The sequence below is a fragment of the Ambystoma mexicanum genome, chromosome 2p (genome assembly GCF_040938575.1).
Source record: "Ambystoma mexicanum isolate Mex_15411 chromosome 2p, UKY_AmexF1_1, whole genome shotgun sequence".
NCBI lineage: Eukaryota > Metazoa > Chordata > Amphibia > Caudata > Ambystomatidae > Ambystoma > Ambystoma mexicanum.
The window spans coordinates 1,177,427,064-1,177,441,559 of record NC_090923.1 but is presented as its reverse complement, the minus strand read 5'-3'; the positions used below and the strand labels follow the sequence as shown (position 1 = coordinate 1,177,441,559).

The 14,496-nt window shown below is 45.4% G+C and overlaps 1 protein-coding gene across 2 annotated transcripts in view; it reads left to right on the top strand.

Moving 5' to 3' along the window:
• LOC138567291 (three prime repair exonuclease 2-like) overlaps window positions 1–14,227 on the top strand; it is a 77,496-nt gene extending 63,269 nt beyond the window's left edge. For both annotated transcript variants that reach the window (XM_069645345.1, XM_069645346.1), the window contains one exon: window positions 5,231–14,227. In XM_069645345.1, coding sequence (XP_069501446.1) covers window positions 5,231–5,960 — 730 coding nt within the window. In that variant the 3' untranslated portion in view covers window positions 5,961–14,227. The remainder of the gene's footprint in view (window positions 1–5,230) is intronic.
• The last annotated feature ends 269 nt before the right edge of the window (window positions 14,228–14,496 follow it).

Below are 14,496 nucleotides of genomic sequence, written 5' to 3'. Positions count from 1 at the left end.
TCTTGCAGAATTAGCAAGTGGGGCTCACTTCAAAGTGGGAAGGTCTCCAGCCACAGCAATACATGCTAAAGGCCTCTGCAGCTCCCTCTACCCAGGTCCTCGTAATAGCATAGACACATCAGATGGCCTATGCAGCTGCAGATTCCTGTAACCAGCAGCAGCGTATCCTGAAATAGCATCGACAGCCCACACATGCTCCCTCCCTTTTCAAGCCCAACACAGACCAATATTGATCCCAGCCAAGGCAATTGTTAACCCCCTCCCAAACCGCCACAATTACCAAAACCATCCTTTGAAATAAAGAGACAGACAATTCTTTAGTGGGTAGTGAAAATTGCCTCATCTTGCCAGTGATGTCCTTTTACCAAAATTCCAGGGGTATCGGAAGTGACATCACATGACCCTTGACCTCTGATGACATCACAGGTAGTGATGTCATTTGATCCCACCCCAAAGTGACATCATGGGAAGCGATGACACACGACCTTGACAAAACAGGAAGTGGCATCACAGCATTGTTCCTAAATACACTACGAACAATATGGTTACGATATCACTAATGTGATATACATTTCACACAAGAATGGATTACCATATGCATCAAAAATATCAGTGTGTAAAGGCCCATATTACCAAATTACTGTGAATGAAAGCAGATGTCCAAGGCAACATGATAAATTATTATATAGCACTTAAGCTTAAGTGCTTTACATGTGTTGGTACTCATTTTTCAACCTCAGAAGGATGAAAGGGTGAGCTGGTTTTGCCGGGTCTCGAACCTGCAACCTGAAGATCACACATCCATCACAGCAGCAAGCGCTCAACCCCCTGAGCTATCTTACTGCCTATAGTAATGTAATGTCTGAATGTTCTCAAAGTCAGTAAGCAAATTAAACTCTGTAGTGGGTACCATTCAACTGGTAACTGAGATTTAACAGCAGGTCAGTTCATCTGCAGGTCTGGTGCAAAGTTAGTCACATGTCAAGCCTGGGTGCATCTACTTTTCAGACTTCAGAGGTTGGCAAAATAGGGAAAGCAGCACACTAACACAACATCCCATACTCTGGGCACTCCTTACCTCATACATGCAAACAAACATCCAGAACAGCATGCCATGGAGATAGGAAAGATAGACACATTACAAGAAAGCATTCATTGTGGCACATTGACATCAATGGCCACTTGATGTGCTATGGTCAAATATGTCTAAACTGTTTACAAGCTTTTAGGCACAAGGATTTTGTTAAGTGACCGAGGACACCGAGATGGAATGTCTTGTGATGATCATAACAGAGAGAACAGCAGAAAAAAACATGCTATAACTGCAACTTGCGAAAATAAAAATACATAGTCTGAAATGGATGCTTATTGTACTCTAAATGCTTTTTGTAAGTTTTTGTTTACATTGTAAATTGGAGGTGTTAAGAACAGGGTAAATCAGTGACTTCCCCCCTGAAGTGTGCCTGAAATAAACCTTTAATGAGTCTGGCAATTATTGTGTAGAATTCCAGAAAGACAAATTATGTGTTATTCCTATTCTTTCTTATTTAGGGTCACTGCTTAAAGTGTTACACTTGTGGCACCCCATGTTTTTTTAAGAGGCCTGAACAAGAATGCCAGCCACTCCAGAAATAAAGAGCCACATGATGCTGGACACAGCACAGGAACTTCCATTTTAAAAAAAATAAACGTTATTTTTAGGGGTAGCAAGGGAGACACCCAAATGGACATCCATGGAGCTTGGTTTATTTAGCACGAGTTAACTTAGAGGGCTCTGTAAAGCACTGCCTCAGGATGCTGCGTGGGGTCTGGCAATCCGGAATGTCCCAACACCTTCTGTGAGTTCTGGCAATCCGGGATCAGGGGAGGCAGGCTGAAGCACATCAAGACACCCAGAATGGAGTTTCAAAGTCATCTTGTATTCTTTGCAGCAGGGCAGAACACAGGATACAGCACACTGAAGAAAAATCAGGCCTCCTCACTCCCCTGAGCTCGCACCCCCTTTTATACAATCAAGAGAGGTGAGGCAATGGCATGATCAATGTACAACCCCCTTTCTTGCCTGTGATTAGTTAGCCTACCTGTCACTCAGATCTAATCTGAACAGGTTTCATCTAACTCATTCCACACCAGTGGCCGCCAGATGAACTTCTATGAAAAATGTTATCCACTGACCTCATCATGATTTAGCAAAAATCGGCCATTCTGTCTATTCTCAAGAATCCATCTTAGAATTGCCTGACTTGTCTTAACAAGAATGGCCGACTACATTACAAAATGTCTGACCTACCTATTTTCACTCAATACTTGATACCAGGTCAGTTTCTAATCTAGATTTTTAATAACTTATAATAAACATGTACTACTTGACATATTTTCTACTATGCACAACATTCTAACCCCACAAAATAGATTGCCTTTAAAGTGCCTTTCTGAAAGGCACTACATTTCTGATTTTAGCAACATTTAGAGTCATTGATCAATCCGACACATTATCGACATTTGGTTTGAGTGCGAGGGGGTCTATCTCCAATATATTCAGTTTGGGGCGGGGGTACGACTACCCCCTGTACAATTTTCTTTTCCCATTCTCTTAGCCCCTTTTGTATTAATTCTTATCCCATATTCTTTCTGTTAATAAATTACTTTTCTCCCCATTTTCTACTATTCTCTTTCAATCCCACTGCTTTTTCTCCCTTTGTTATCTGTTCTTCCCTCCCCATTCTGGTTCCACCCAGCCGAATTCCATTCTACTTCTAAGAATTTCTGCCCGCTCCCCTACACTTTCACATTTTCTCTTTTGATTCACTTTTGTTTGTTCTTTCATAATGTTATTCTCTTAACCCACCCGCAATATTGGGGGTGGAAAAGGCTTCCATCGCCCCTAGCAACCTCCCCTGTAGCTCCAGGGCTTCCCAAATGTCTAGCACCTCTGGTTGTTTTGCAGGGATCCGCCGTTCGAATCAAGAATGCTTGAGGCCCTTTTCAATATGCATTTGAGGGATCTTTCTTTCAGATGGTCTTCGTGTAAGTGTGCTCCAGCCAATCCTAGACATCTGAGCGCTGTTCTAGAGACGCGCCTTCTGAATGTGGCCTCTACTAGCAACACATCTAAAGGATGATGTGTGTCTTCTGAAACGTCACCCAAATTCTCCTTTCTAGGGAGGATATTAAGACACCCCCATTTGGAACGTCAGGGTTAATTGCAGTGATGTACTTGTTTCAATAGCAAACCCTCTCTTCGATTCATTTATTTATTTATTTTGGCATTTGTAAAGCACGCCTAACCCTGGGGCATCTGGTTGTAAATCCGAATCCCCTTCCCATTACTCCATCACTCTGACCATTGTTCTTATCCTCTGGTAGAAAGTGACTGACAGCTGAACTGACACAGCTGCTTTCACCTGGAACCTGAGCATTGCACACATGTTTCACTCCTTAGCTGGGACAACTACTCATGTAGGAATCACCTCAGTAGCACACCTTTTTACAGACCAGGACCAAAGGCTGTATCCGGCATTATGGGCTACAGGCTGCGTGCAGCATGGACGGATACCATGGTCTCCAATTCTTGAGTGACTCTAATGTCCATGAGGAGAGCCTTCTTAGGTCATATGTGGTCCCGGCTCTAGAGAATCTTGCTCTCAGTTGGTGAGAAAATGTTTTCAGGTTGTGAGGGCCATCGAGTTCCTGGAGGAAGACACACTCAAGCTAGGAATGCCTCTGATGACCTGTTCAAGGGTGTACTCGCTGGATGAGGGGCCTTCTCGGGCCCTGGGGGCCTCTTTGTGGTCTTGTAGAAGGGTGTGCGGGTTGTTAATGTCTTTAAGATCCTGGAGGAGGGCATTCATTCTATTTTTGGTATTTGTTGAGCATGAACCTAATTTCAAGAACCAACTAAGGGATATACATCAGTCGGGTTACATGCATAGATAAGATGGTTACAGGGGAGCAGTTCCTGCAACATGAAATGTATTAAGAGCGTACCATTTAGAGTAACAGTGAATAGTAAACATTTACAGTTAGTGGGCAGCATGTACAGTGCTGAAAGGGCCATGGAGGTGAAACAGGGGCGTTGGCTATAGACTGCGGTTGGCAGGAGGGACACCGGGCTACTTGGGTATGGGCTATTATTATTGAGTGCTCCTTGTGGAGGAGGGTCTTCATTCAGTTGCGTGACGTCAGCAGCGAGTCTGATGCTGACAGAGATGAAACTCCACAGTCTAGGGGGCGGGTGCGCAGATGGAGAACACTTGTTTCCTGCTTCTTACATTTTTGCGTTTCTGCTGCTGGGCTGCCATTTGCAGAAACCTATGATGAGGCGGGCAGCGGCATGGAGGACGCTACTTATAAGTGCTGTAGCGGTGGTGGGTGAGATTGTGAGCAGGGTGGTTCCTCCGGCCAGGCGAGATACGACCTGCGCGGTGGATCTGAAGCTGATGTCTGTTGAGGTGAGCGTGATCTTCCGTAAGAGACGCAGTTGGTACTGTGGTGTTGGGGTTTTCTCCCCTGTGTGTGTTTTGCAGGAGTGGAGGCTGTCTCTGTGGAATCCACAGAGGCTTGGCTCTTGTGTCACTGCGGGGTAAAGCCCCCAAGGTTCTGCCTGGACAGACGGTTTGGGGTGTGAGGTTATTCTGTGTTTTAGGTGAGCAGCAGAAGCTCCATCTTGCTGAGTTAGATGTTTGGATCTGGATGAGGCAGGCCTTGAGGTGGTGGATGTCTTTGATGGATGATATTTTCATGTATGGTCTGCATATTGGTGGGTGTGGAGGTTGCGACTGGCTGCGACGGTCCCATGAAGAGGTTGAAGATAATGGGTGAGCGGAAGTTCCTAGTTGAAGAGTATGTCCGGGGTCCTGGAGAATGGATTTTTTTCATGGAGTGTTTCTTTGAGGTCCTGCTCAGTGGAACTTCACAGGTGCTTTTGAGCTTTGAGTAGAGAGATTTATCAAGTGCTTACTATCTCTGTCATCTTGAAGAATGGGGTGTGGCTGGTGTTTTTATGGAAATGCGTGGGGTTCATAGAGGATGGCTGCAGGCCCTAGTTTTGCCTTCAAGGTCTCCTGACTCTACATTAAGTGTTGCTCTGGCCACTTCAGCTGGCAGAGACTTGCACCTGTAATTATGGACTTGTTAAATGGTTCCTGTTTGATTATGCGCTTTGTTGCCACTTCTTTCGTCCCTCTTTTCTGACTTCCATATCTAACACTTTTGATTCTTTTTCTTTCAGTCAGCGTGCATACCTTCGGAAAGCTACCATGTCCTCCTCAATCAAATCCTTTGTCTTCATCGACCTGGAGACTACGGGCCTGCCCCGAGATCGCCCTAAAGTGACGGAGATCTGCCTGTTGGCGGTCCATCGCACATCGCTGGAGAACCCCACCTGCGATTCCGCCACTGGTGCCCTGAAGCTGCCCCGCATGGTGGACAAGCTCTGCTTGTTGTTTGACCCAGACAAATTGGTGACGCCCCAAGCCGCTCAGATGACCGGCCTCAGCAACGGCAAGCTGGCCGAGAGCGAGAAGCAGATATTTGACGCCCGCACCGTGGCTCTCATCCAGGACTTCCTATTGCGCCAGGCCCAGCCTGTCTGCTTGGTGGCCCACAATGGCGATAGATTTGACTTCCCGCTGCTGAAGACTGAGCTGCAGATCCACAGCAGCGATCTTTCCGGGCCCGGGCCCGTCTACTGCCTGGACACCATGCAGGCCATGGTGGAGTTAGACGAGCGTCGAGGTACGACACCAGCGGTGAGAAAAGGCGCGTACACGCTGCCAGGTCTCTACAAGCGTTTCTTCAATGATTTGCCAAAGCACTCACACTCTGCCGAAGGGGATGTCCTTGCCATGCTGCTCATCTTCCTCAACAGGGCCAAAGAGCTCCTAGAGTGGGCTGACACAAATTGCCACCAATGGGCCGATGTGCTGCCCATGTACACCCCCCGACTTCAGGAAAGCTGATGGGATGATTCCTCGCTCTTTATTCCTTTACCAAGTCAATTTCTTCAATGTCGAGTTGAAAGACTCAAATTTCACCAGAGTAGAGGGTGGGAGGGAGTCAACATGTGTCCTGTCGTCCCCTGCGGCAGCGGTCTGCAACCTTTGGCTCTCCAGATGTTTTGGATTACAACTCCCATCAGTCCCAGTCAACATAGTCAATGATGAGGAATCATGGGAGGCGTAGTCAAAACATGTGGAGAGCCAAAGGTCGCAGACCCTGCTTTACAAGGACCAACTCTTCTGAACAACTCTTCTAAGTGTGTGTTGCTACCCCCAGCTACCGCAGCTGGCCAATGTGCTGCACATGTATGCCCCCCCCCCCCCCCCGCTCTCAGTAAACCACTGAGGGATTTTCCACTTTTAACCCCCCCACCCCCCACTCCCTCACCCCTAAACCCACAAACCATCCCCTGATAGCCCAGAGGCTGGCTGCTGTTCTGGGAAATATTGGCTACTGCACCCACCATCAGTACTTTTTTAGGAATTTGAAGGTCGGCGGGGGCGGGGCACGGAGGCTAAAGCACCCTGCTTGCGCATGGGCACTGGGAAGATGTATCTTAGACGCCTACCATAGTGGAACCGTCATTTCAGGCCGTTTTGGGTCCTTTCAGTAGTCATTTCATTGAGATTTTACAGGCAATGGGCCTTTGAAGGAGTTCTTAGGGTATCCCAATGGGGGCATCTGTAAGCACATGAAAACCTCGGGGCCTGGGGGTTCAGCGGGCCTCGCTTCTGCTGGCCACTGGCGTTTGGGAGGTGAGATGGGCTGGGTCTGTCTAGTCCATCCCATGTCAGGTGCTAGGGGCGTGGCTGCCTCTGGCCCAGCCCAGGCATTCTAGAACTATGCCTCCACCTCCCAGGACATCTCGCCAGTGCCGGTTGTGTCTTCTAGCCCACTGAGCTATCTCCCTGGACGTTTACCAGCGACACACTGTACTCTCATTGGGACCTTCCATTTAGAAGAATTGAGCAGCAGCAAAAAGTTGACAAGCAGCACAGAGCACTGGCCAGAGCACCCACTCGGGAAGAATGAAAGTGACAAACAGCACCAGAGCCGCCAGGATTAAATAACCAGCAGCACACAAAGGGACTAATCACAACACCCGTGTGTAGAGCCACCCATCAAAAAACAAGAGAATGAAAAGTGACAAACAGCACAAGCGGACTAATCACAACACTCGTGTGTGGAGCCACCCATCGAAGAACAAGAGAATGAAAAGTGACAAACAGCCCGAGATTAAATAACCAGCAGCACAAAAAGCGGACTAATCATAACACCCGCGTGTAGATCCACCCATCGAAAAACAAGAGAATGAAAAGTGACAAAGAGCACCAGATTAAATCAAATGCGGACTAATCACAACACCCGTGTGTAGAGCCACCCATCAAAAAACAAGAGAATGAAAAGTGACAAACAGCACAAGCGGACTAATCACAACACTCGTGTGTGGAGCCACCCATCGAAGAACAAGAGAATGAAAAGTGACAAACAGCACAGCTGCATAAACAGAACCACTTAAGGAAGGCTGCCTGATACATCCGAATGCTTTACTGCCAGCATTTCGGTGGCCAGCTACTGTGGACCCCAGGAAACACGAAACGCCGCCCACCTTGCACACACACGATGAAAGACTTTTGAACTAATTGGCAATGCAGAGTGCAAAAGATGTGTGCAACGCTGATTTTGACCAGTTTAACGTGCATTGTTCGCGCTTATGCCTCATGCCTCCAGCAGGGGGCGACAGCTTTTTCCGTTCCCGCAGTTGCCTTTTCTCCATTTCTCCACTGGTTCCCTGTTAGAAAGCCAAATAAACAGCCTTCACTTTGCTGAAAAGCCTTTCAATTCAACATGGCCTGCCAGCAGGCCACGCCTGGCATGGAGGTAAAACATTGGGGTCAATTCACAAGTCGGGCAAATCGGGAAAAGTGGAGGAACACTTTCTCCACCACTTCTGCCAATGCGCAGGATTTTCCCGGAGTTAGCAGGTGGATTTGGGGAACCTTCTACAACCCACCTGCCAAAACAGCCAGGTTTACCACAACAACAAGATGTCCATACTGGCAGTAAACCAATGGGTCCCTAAGGAATCTGCCTGTTTTTTTCACCTGGTAATTGCAGGTCGATTCCATTGGAATCCATTGTGTATCCCGATGTCTTTAAGTGCGTGAGGCACTTACACTCTTCCAAATACACAGTGAAAAACTAAGGTCCACAAGTGACTTGACTTTGCCTGTGTTTTACACTTTACCACTACGTGGCTCATTTTCGAGTTCCCCGCAATTTGGACGCGGGAAGCCGTTACGTGTAGTCACACACATCCCCGTTGCTACATTTTGATCAGTTGCGCTGCGGAGTGCAAATGTACAGGGTAAAATGTGGCCACACACACGTCCATGACACCTTTTGCCCTGCACCTCGCCGGTGCAAATTAAGTAAATGCTGCCCGGAATACATTTAATTGTAATTGTAAACGCTGCCTGCCATGCATAAAGGCGTAGGGTTCCATAGGGATACCATGTATAAGCATCTAACAAACAAACAATAAATAAATAAAATACATATGCACCAGCATGAAAATGCATGCCGGCACAAATGCTAGTGCATTTGTATGGCAAAGAGGAAGGGAGGCGGCGTAAACTCAAGTTGCGTTCCGCCCTCCTCCCCACCATACTAATGGACGAAAAGGAGCCGTGACGTCGATGCATGGCGCCATACGCAAGCCTTATACGCCATGCGTCTATGTTGCGGCTCTGATGAAAATGAGCTGCTACGTGTTAGAAAACTGAAAAATTGCACTGAAGGGGTCTTTCGCACACAGCTCCAAGTAGAAGTACTTCCCTCCCTGCAATGAAGGTGATAAAAGTAAAGCACCCTTTTCCCCTTCACATGGGAAATGCTGTCTCCCGAAAATCTGCAAACGCCTGCTTAGAAAATTAGCCAGCACTGGGTAAAGAGCTGTACATACATTTCTGTAGCACAGAGGGCACTTGGTATCAAGACCAGATTCTTTGTAACCATTTAAAGGAAGATATTTTCACCAAATGAGTCTTGCCAGTACAGACCAATATCCTGGGCAACCTTCAGAAAGATTTCCCACTCCTCTCCCAAGATGAAGATTCTGAAACTTAAAAGAAGCTAATACAATACACGAGGACCTCGCTGTCTCTGTCAGAGGGATAGGCTGGAGGAGAAGCAATTCTTTCTGAAAAGGCGCTTTCCACCTTTCTAGCCCAAGGGAAGGCATTTTCTATTGTGTATGAGCTGCCGCACATTGGAGAGTGTGGACAGGCCGGGGCAGGAATAGTGAGAGTGGCTTCACAGAGCACTGATGTTTTGATGGATGGAGCTGTGCCCTGCATATTTGCATAGATATCTCTGCAGCAAGCAAACGAACCCACTGAGTTGTCTTACTTGAATGGGATCATTCTGACCTGAAGGGTAGAAGCATAATTCTTCAGGAGGCAAACCGCAGTGACCCTTTTTTATCTGATTACTTTTTTTTAAATTTGAATTTGTTTTATTTTATAGAATCTTTAACAATCTTTGTCTAGATTTTTCCTTTCTCTCTTCATAAAAAGTGTTTTGTGACCAAAAACTCGATAGTCACGTCTAAAGTCATGCCCACAAATAACTATTGACTAATACATGGGCAATAGCAGGAAAGACCTAGATCCAAAAGCAAAGACCATGATGGTGAGGCTCAATTAGTAAAACAACGCCTTAGAAATGATTTGGTTGCGATACATCAAATGCATACACAATATGGGGAGTTAAGCTCGAATGTGAGCCTAAGTAAGAGTGTGAAGGCCTGAAAACTCCAATTTAAGAAGTGGGTTCGAACTCAACTTAGAAAAAAAAGGAGGAGTTGCTGGGTATGGCTAAGGCACTGAATGACAATGAGTACAGACAATTTTGACAATATATCAATTGAAACAATTGCCCGGGGATTCTAATCAATGGGGTCTCGAGCAAAGAACGGCAGGATTATTTCACCTCCTCCTTAGGGGTGGCAGATGTGGCCGTCCAGGGGGTGGGGGAAATGTGTATGGTAAGAATTGGCCATTTCGTTTATTGATTGAAGCCCTGGTGAAAATGATTAGTGAATTAAAGGTGTCTTGATTCATGGGCCCAGATAGAAAGTGCAGTGCTTTACTTAAACTAGACCCCTTAGTATGGACCAGATGTTCTGCTGCAATCAGTAAATCCAGAAAAATCCCCAAATCCTGGAACGATAGTAAATCTTGCTGCCTGTGTTTAAGAAGGGACAGCAAAATCACCCGGGTAATTACAGGATGCTCCGTATATAATCAAACATTTTGGCAAGAATATTATTTGCAGATATTACGGATTGGTGTGAGAGTGCCAAAATTATGCCTTTTAACCAAATCGGCTTTGTGTGAGAGTGCCAAAATTATGCCTTTTAACCAAATCGGCTTTCGTAACACAATGGGGACCATCAATACCATCCTGATGCTTACAAGCATAATTGGGTTCACTTGGGGCAGGAGGGGCGTACCTTTGTATGTGGCCTTTATAGACTACTCGGCTGCATTTGATACAGTCAACAGAGGTAAACTCGGGAAGAAACTGCGTGACTGGATTATACCAGGTGGCCCCCTGAGTATGATTGTGGCACTACATACTAATACTAGAGTACGAGGGCATCTGAATCAAGCTGGGAAGACTACAAAAAGGGTGACTACATAGAGGAGTTATGCAGGGATGCCTACTGACTCCTTGTTTATTTAACTTATATCTGGATGATCTCCTTGGTGCTCTTGACTCATCGGAAGTTTGCTTGGTTACATTGTTGGTGCTCTTGACTCATCGGAAGTTTGCTTGGTTACATTTGGAAGGTTAACTCTTTCTTGGTTGAGCTATGCGGATGACTTGATCATCATGGATTATACATTGTATGACTTACGGCCTGCACAAAAAATTATCTGTCTTGGATCAGTAGTGTAAAGATAATGCTTTGAGGATTACCACACAATAAAAACAAAAATAATGGTCTTTAGTAAAGGCTCTACAAAAATTGAAGAACTATAAGTGATATCTCCAGGACAAGGAACTTGAGTTTGTTAGAGAATACAAATACCTTGGTCTAATTGTTGATGGCCAGTTAAAATAGGTTAAGCACTGGGAATCGGTAAAACTAAAAGTCAGTAAAATTGTGGGAGGAATTCATGTTTTCTCAAAGATTCATGTAGGACATAGCCTGTAAGCTATTGTTACATTGTACAAAGCAAAAATCAGCTCCATTATGACGTATGGGGTGGTAATATGGGGTACTATGTTTATGTCCTTCCCAGATAAATTGAAGCCCAAAACCTTAAGGAAATTAGCAAACTTAAGCCCCACTCTGTCCGTTGAATATTTAACCATGGAATTTAATCTGCCTAGCTGTAAAGCAATATGTAGACAGAAGCTAATATTGCTATGTTAAATGTTAAATGTTAAAGGTATTTGTACCGCGCACCGTCACCAATGGAATTGGTCCCCAGGCGCACTGGCGGATCTGTAAACGATAAGGTGGGATGGGTTAGTAAGGATAGTGAGAGGAGTGGTGTTCTGTTGGCAGCTTGAACTCGGTATACACCGGGTGCTGAGCTTTGGTGCGGGTATTGGATCGGTGTCAGTCTGCGTGTGCTGTTGCTCTGGCTTATGTGTTGTTGCAGTGTTGTGAAGTGCGTGCGGCTTGTGGTGCGAGAGATGGTTGTGTGAGTTTTTGAATGATATAAGTATGCAGAGTTTGAGGTTATATTGGTTAGTGGGTTACTTGACCTTTAGCATGCTAACATTCACAGTTTTGTCTAAGTGTAGCACTTGTTGGCCTTCACAATCCTATCTAAAAGCGGCGCAGGCCAATGTTCAGAATTCTATCTAGGTGTGGGCATGCTGACATTCACAATCTTATCTAGAAGCGGTGCAGGCTGGTGTTTACAGTTCTAAGTGTGGCACATGCTAACATTCAAGTTTCATCTAGGCGCGGGCATGCTAACCTTCAATCAAAATCCTATCTAGATGCGACGCAGGCTAATGTTCACAATTCTATCCAAGCGTGGACATGCCAACATTTACAATTCTATCCAGACGTGATGCAGGCTAATGTTCACAATTCTATCTAAGTGTGGACTTGCTAATATTTACAATTCTATTTAAGTGTGGACATGCTAATATTTACAACTCTATCTAAGTGCGGGCATGCTAACATTCAAAGTCCTACCTAGATGCGACGCAGGCTAATGTTCACAATTCTATCTAAGTGTGGACATGCCAATGTTCACAATTCCATCTAGATGTGCAACAGGCTAATGTTCACAATTCTATCTAAGTGTGGACATGCTAATATTTATTTACAATTCTATCTAAGTGTGGACATGCCAACATTCACAATTCCATCTAGATGCGATGCAGGCTAATGTTCACAATTCTATCTAAGTGTGGACATGCTAATATTTACAATTCTAAGTGTGGACATGCTAATATTTACAATTCTATCTAAGTGTGGACATGCTAGTATTTATTTACAATGCTATCTAAGTGTGGACATGCTAACATTTACAACTCTATCTAAGTGCGGGCATGCTAACATTCAAAGTCCTACCTAGATGTGAAGCAGGCCAATGTTCACAATTCTATCCAAGTGTGGACGTGCCAATACTTACAATTCCATCTAGATGCAACGCAAGCCAACGTTCACAATTCTATCTAAGTGTGGACATGCCAATATTCACAATTCCATCTAGATGCAACGCAAGCTAATGTTCACAATTCTATCTAAGGGTGGACATGCTAATATTATGGCACTCTATGTTATTGGGAGGTAAGATAGAGTGGCAGTGGTTTTCTGGAGTAGAGTAATTGCTCTACTCCCCACCCATGCCACACTCACAGTTTTTGTTGGTGTCTGTTAGCTGCTGGCTTCCTTGGCGTCCCCTGCGGACACCTGCAGACACATCTTGGAGCCGCCAATGTCGGAGCCGTCCTTGGCCTTGGGGCCCTTAGCCACAGGGGCTGCCTGGCAGAGGGCTGCCCTGGAAGGGTTCATGATATGTAGCCAGGAGACCAATCAGGGTGCCGGGGGGAGGGTTGGGAGGCGGGATTGGGCTGGGAAGGAGGGGGGAACGAGGAAGGGGACTGGAGCGCCGAGCGTGCTGGAATGCTATTTTAAAACACTTTTACAGTGTTTGAAATGGTAGATGGGGCAACTGGGGGAAAACTCACTGTGGCCAGCCTCATGTAGAGTGATGGTGGTGGCGAGGACGCCACGCTCCCGAGTTTGTTTCCTTTTTTTTTCTTTGGCCACGAGACCAATCAGGGTGCCGGGGGGAGGGTTGGGAGGCGGGATTGAGCTGGGAAGGAGGGGGGAAGGAGGAAGGGGACTGGAGCGCCGAGCGCTGGAATGCTATTTTAAAACACTTTTACAGTGTTTGAAATGGTAGATGGGGCATATATAGATAGCTTGTTACAGCAGCAAGCAATTCATTGTTACATCGTCTATGGTCTGCGTATAACTGCCTGAATGTCCCCCTTGGACAGGGTGTACTGTTATTGAGTCTGCTGCAGTGGGTGGGAAAGGGAGTCGATTTTATTGTCAGTTGGGAGTTTTATAACTGTCCTACATGGGGCATTGGACTCCCAGGACAGAGATCGACAAATTACAGTGCTCGCAACCAAATCTAATAGCATGGAATTTTGGGAATATGTTGAGGGTAATTGCACCCCGGCGAGATATCTCAAGGCATATCCATATGGAAACATCATAAGGAAATACTTAGAGATTAAATGTAATATTATGCCCTTGTTGGAGGTGATGGGGGGGCCATATGGATATCCCTACTGAGTTTGCCGGCTATGCAATGAGAATGTATTGGAATCGACACACCATTACCCTTTGATAATAGATTGTATATGCTTAGATAAGCTAAGGGGGAGCCACCTCCGGAAATATTGCAATATTGGTACAATTGTTGATGTGCAACTACTGTGAGTGCAATTTTTAAATGGTCACGATTTTAAGTTGATGTTTTAAATTATTCACTTTGCCGAAGTGCTATTTGATTTATTGCAGGAGTTTCTTTGTTAGGACAGGCTATGCTTTAAATTTATTTTTCTTTTGTACATTGATTGTATTCTTGTGTGTTCGGATAGGTCAAAGTATTGGATAGTGGATAAGGGCTTTATAAGATTATATGCACACAATAAATAAAAATATTGACACAAATATGTATTGTTTTTGTGACTTTTTAAAGCCCCCTAATTTTCCATTCCACTTACAGTACTTAGAAGGGGATTGTGCTCTGCACCTGTCTAGATAAAAGCAACTGTGCACAATTGCACATTATTTAATGAATCTGTTGTAGAATCTGAAATGAAATGTCTTACAAAGTGAGCAATCACAGAGAGCGGACGCAGTCCTTGGGAAAGGCACCTTAACAAACAAAATTGGAAGCACTGTTGGTTTGAATGAGGCCAAGGAGGTGATGTGGGGTA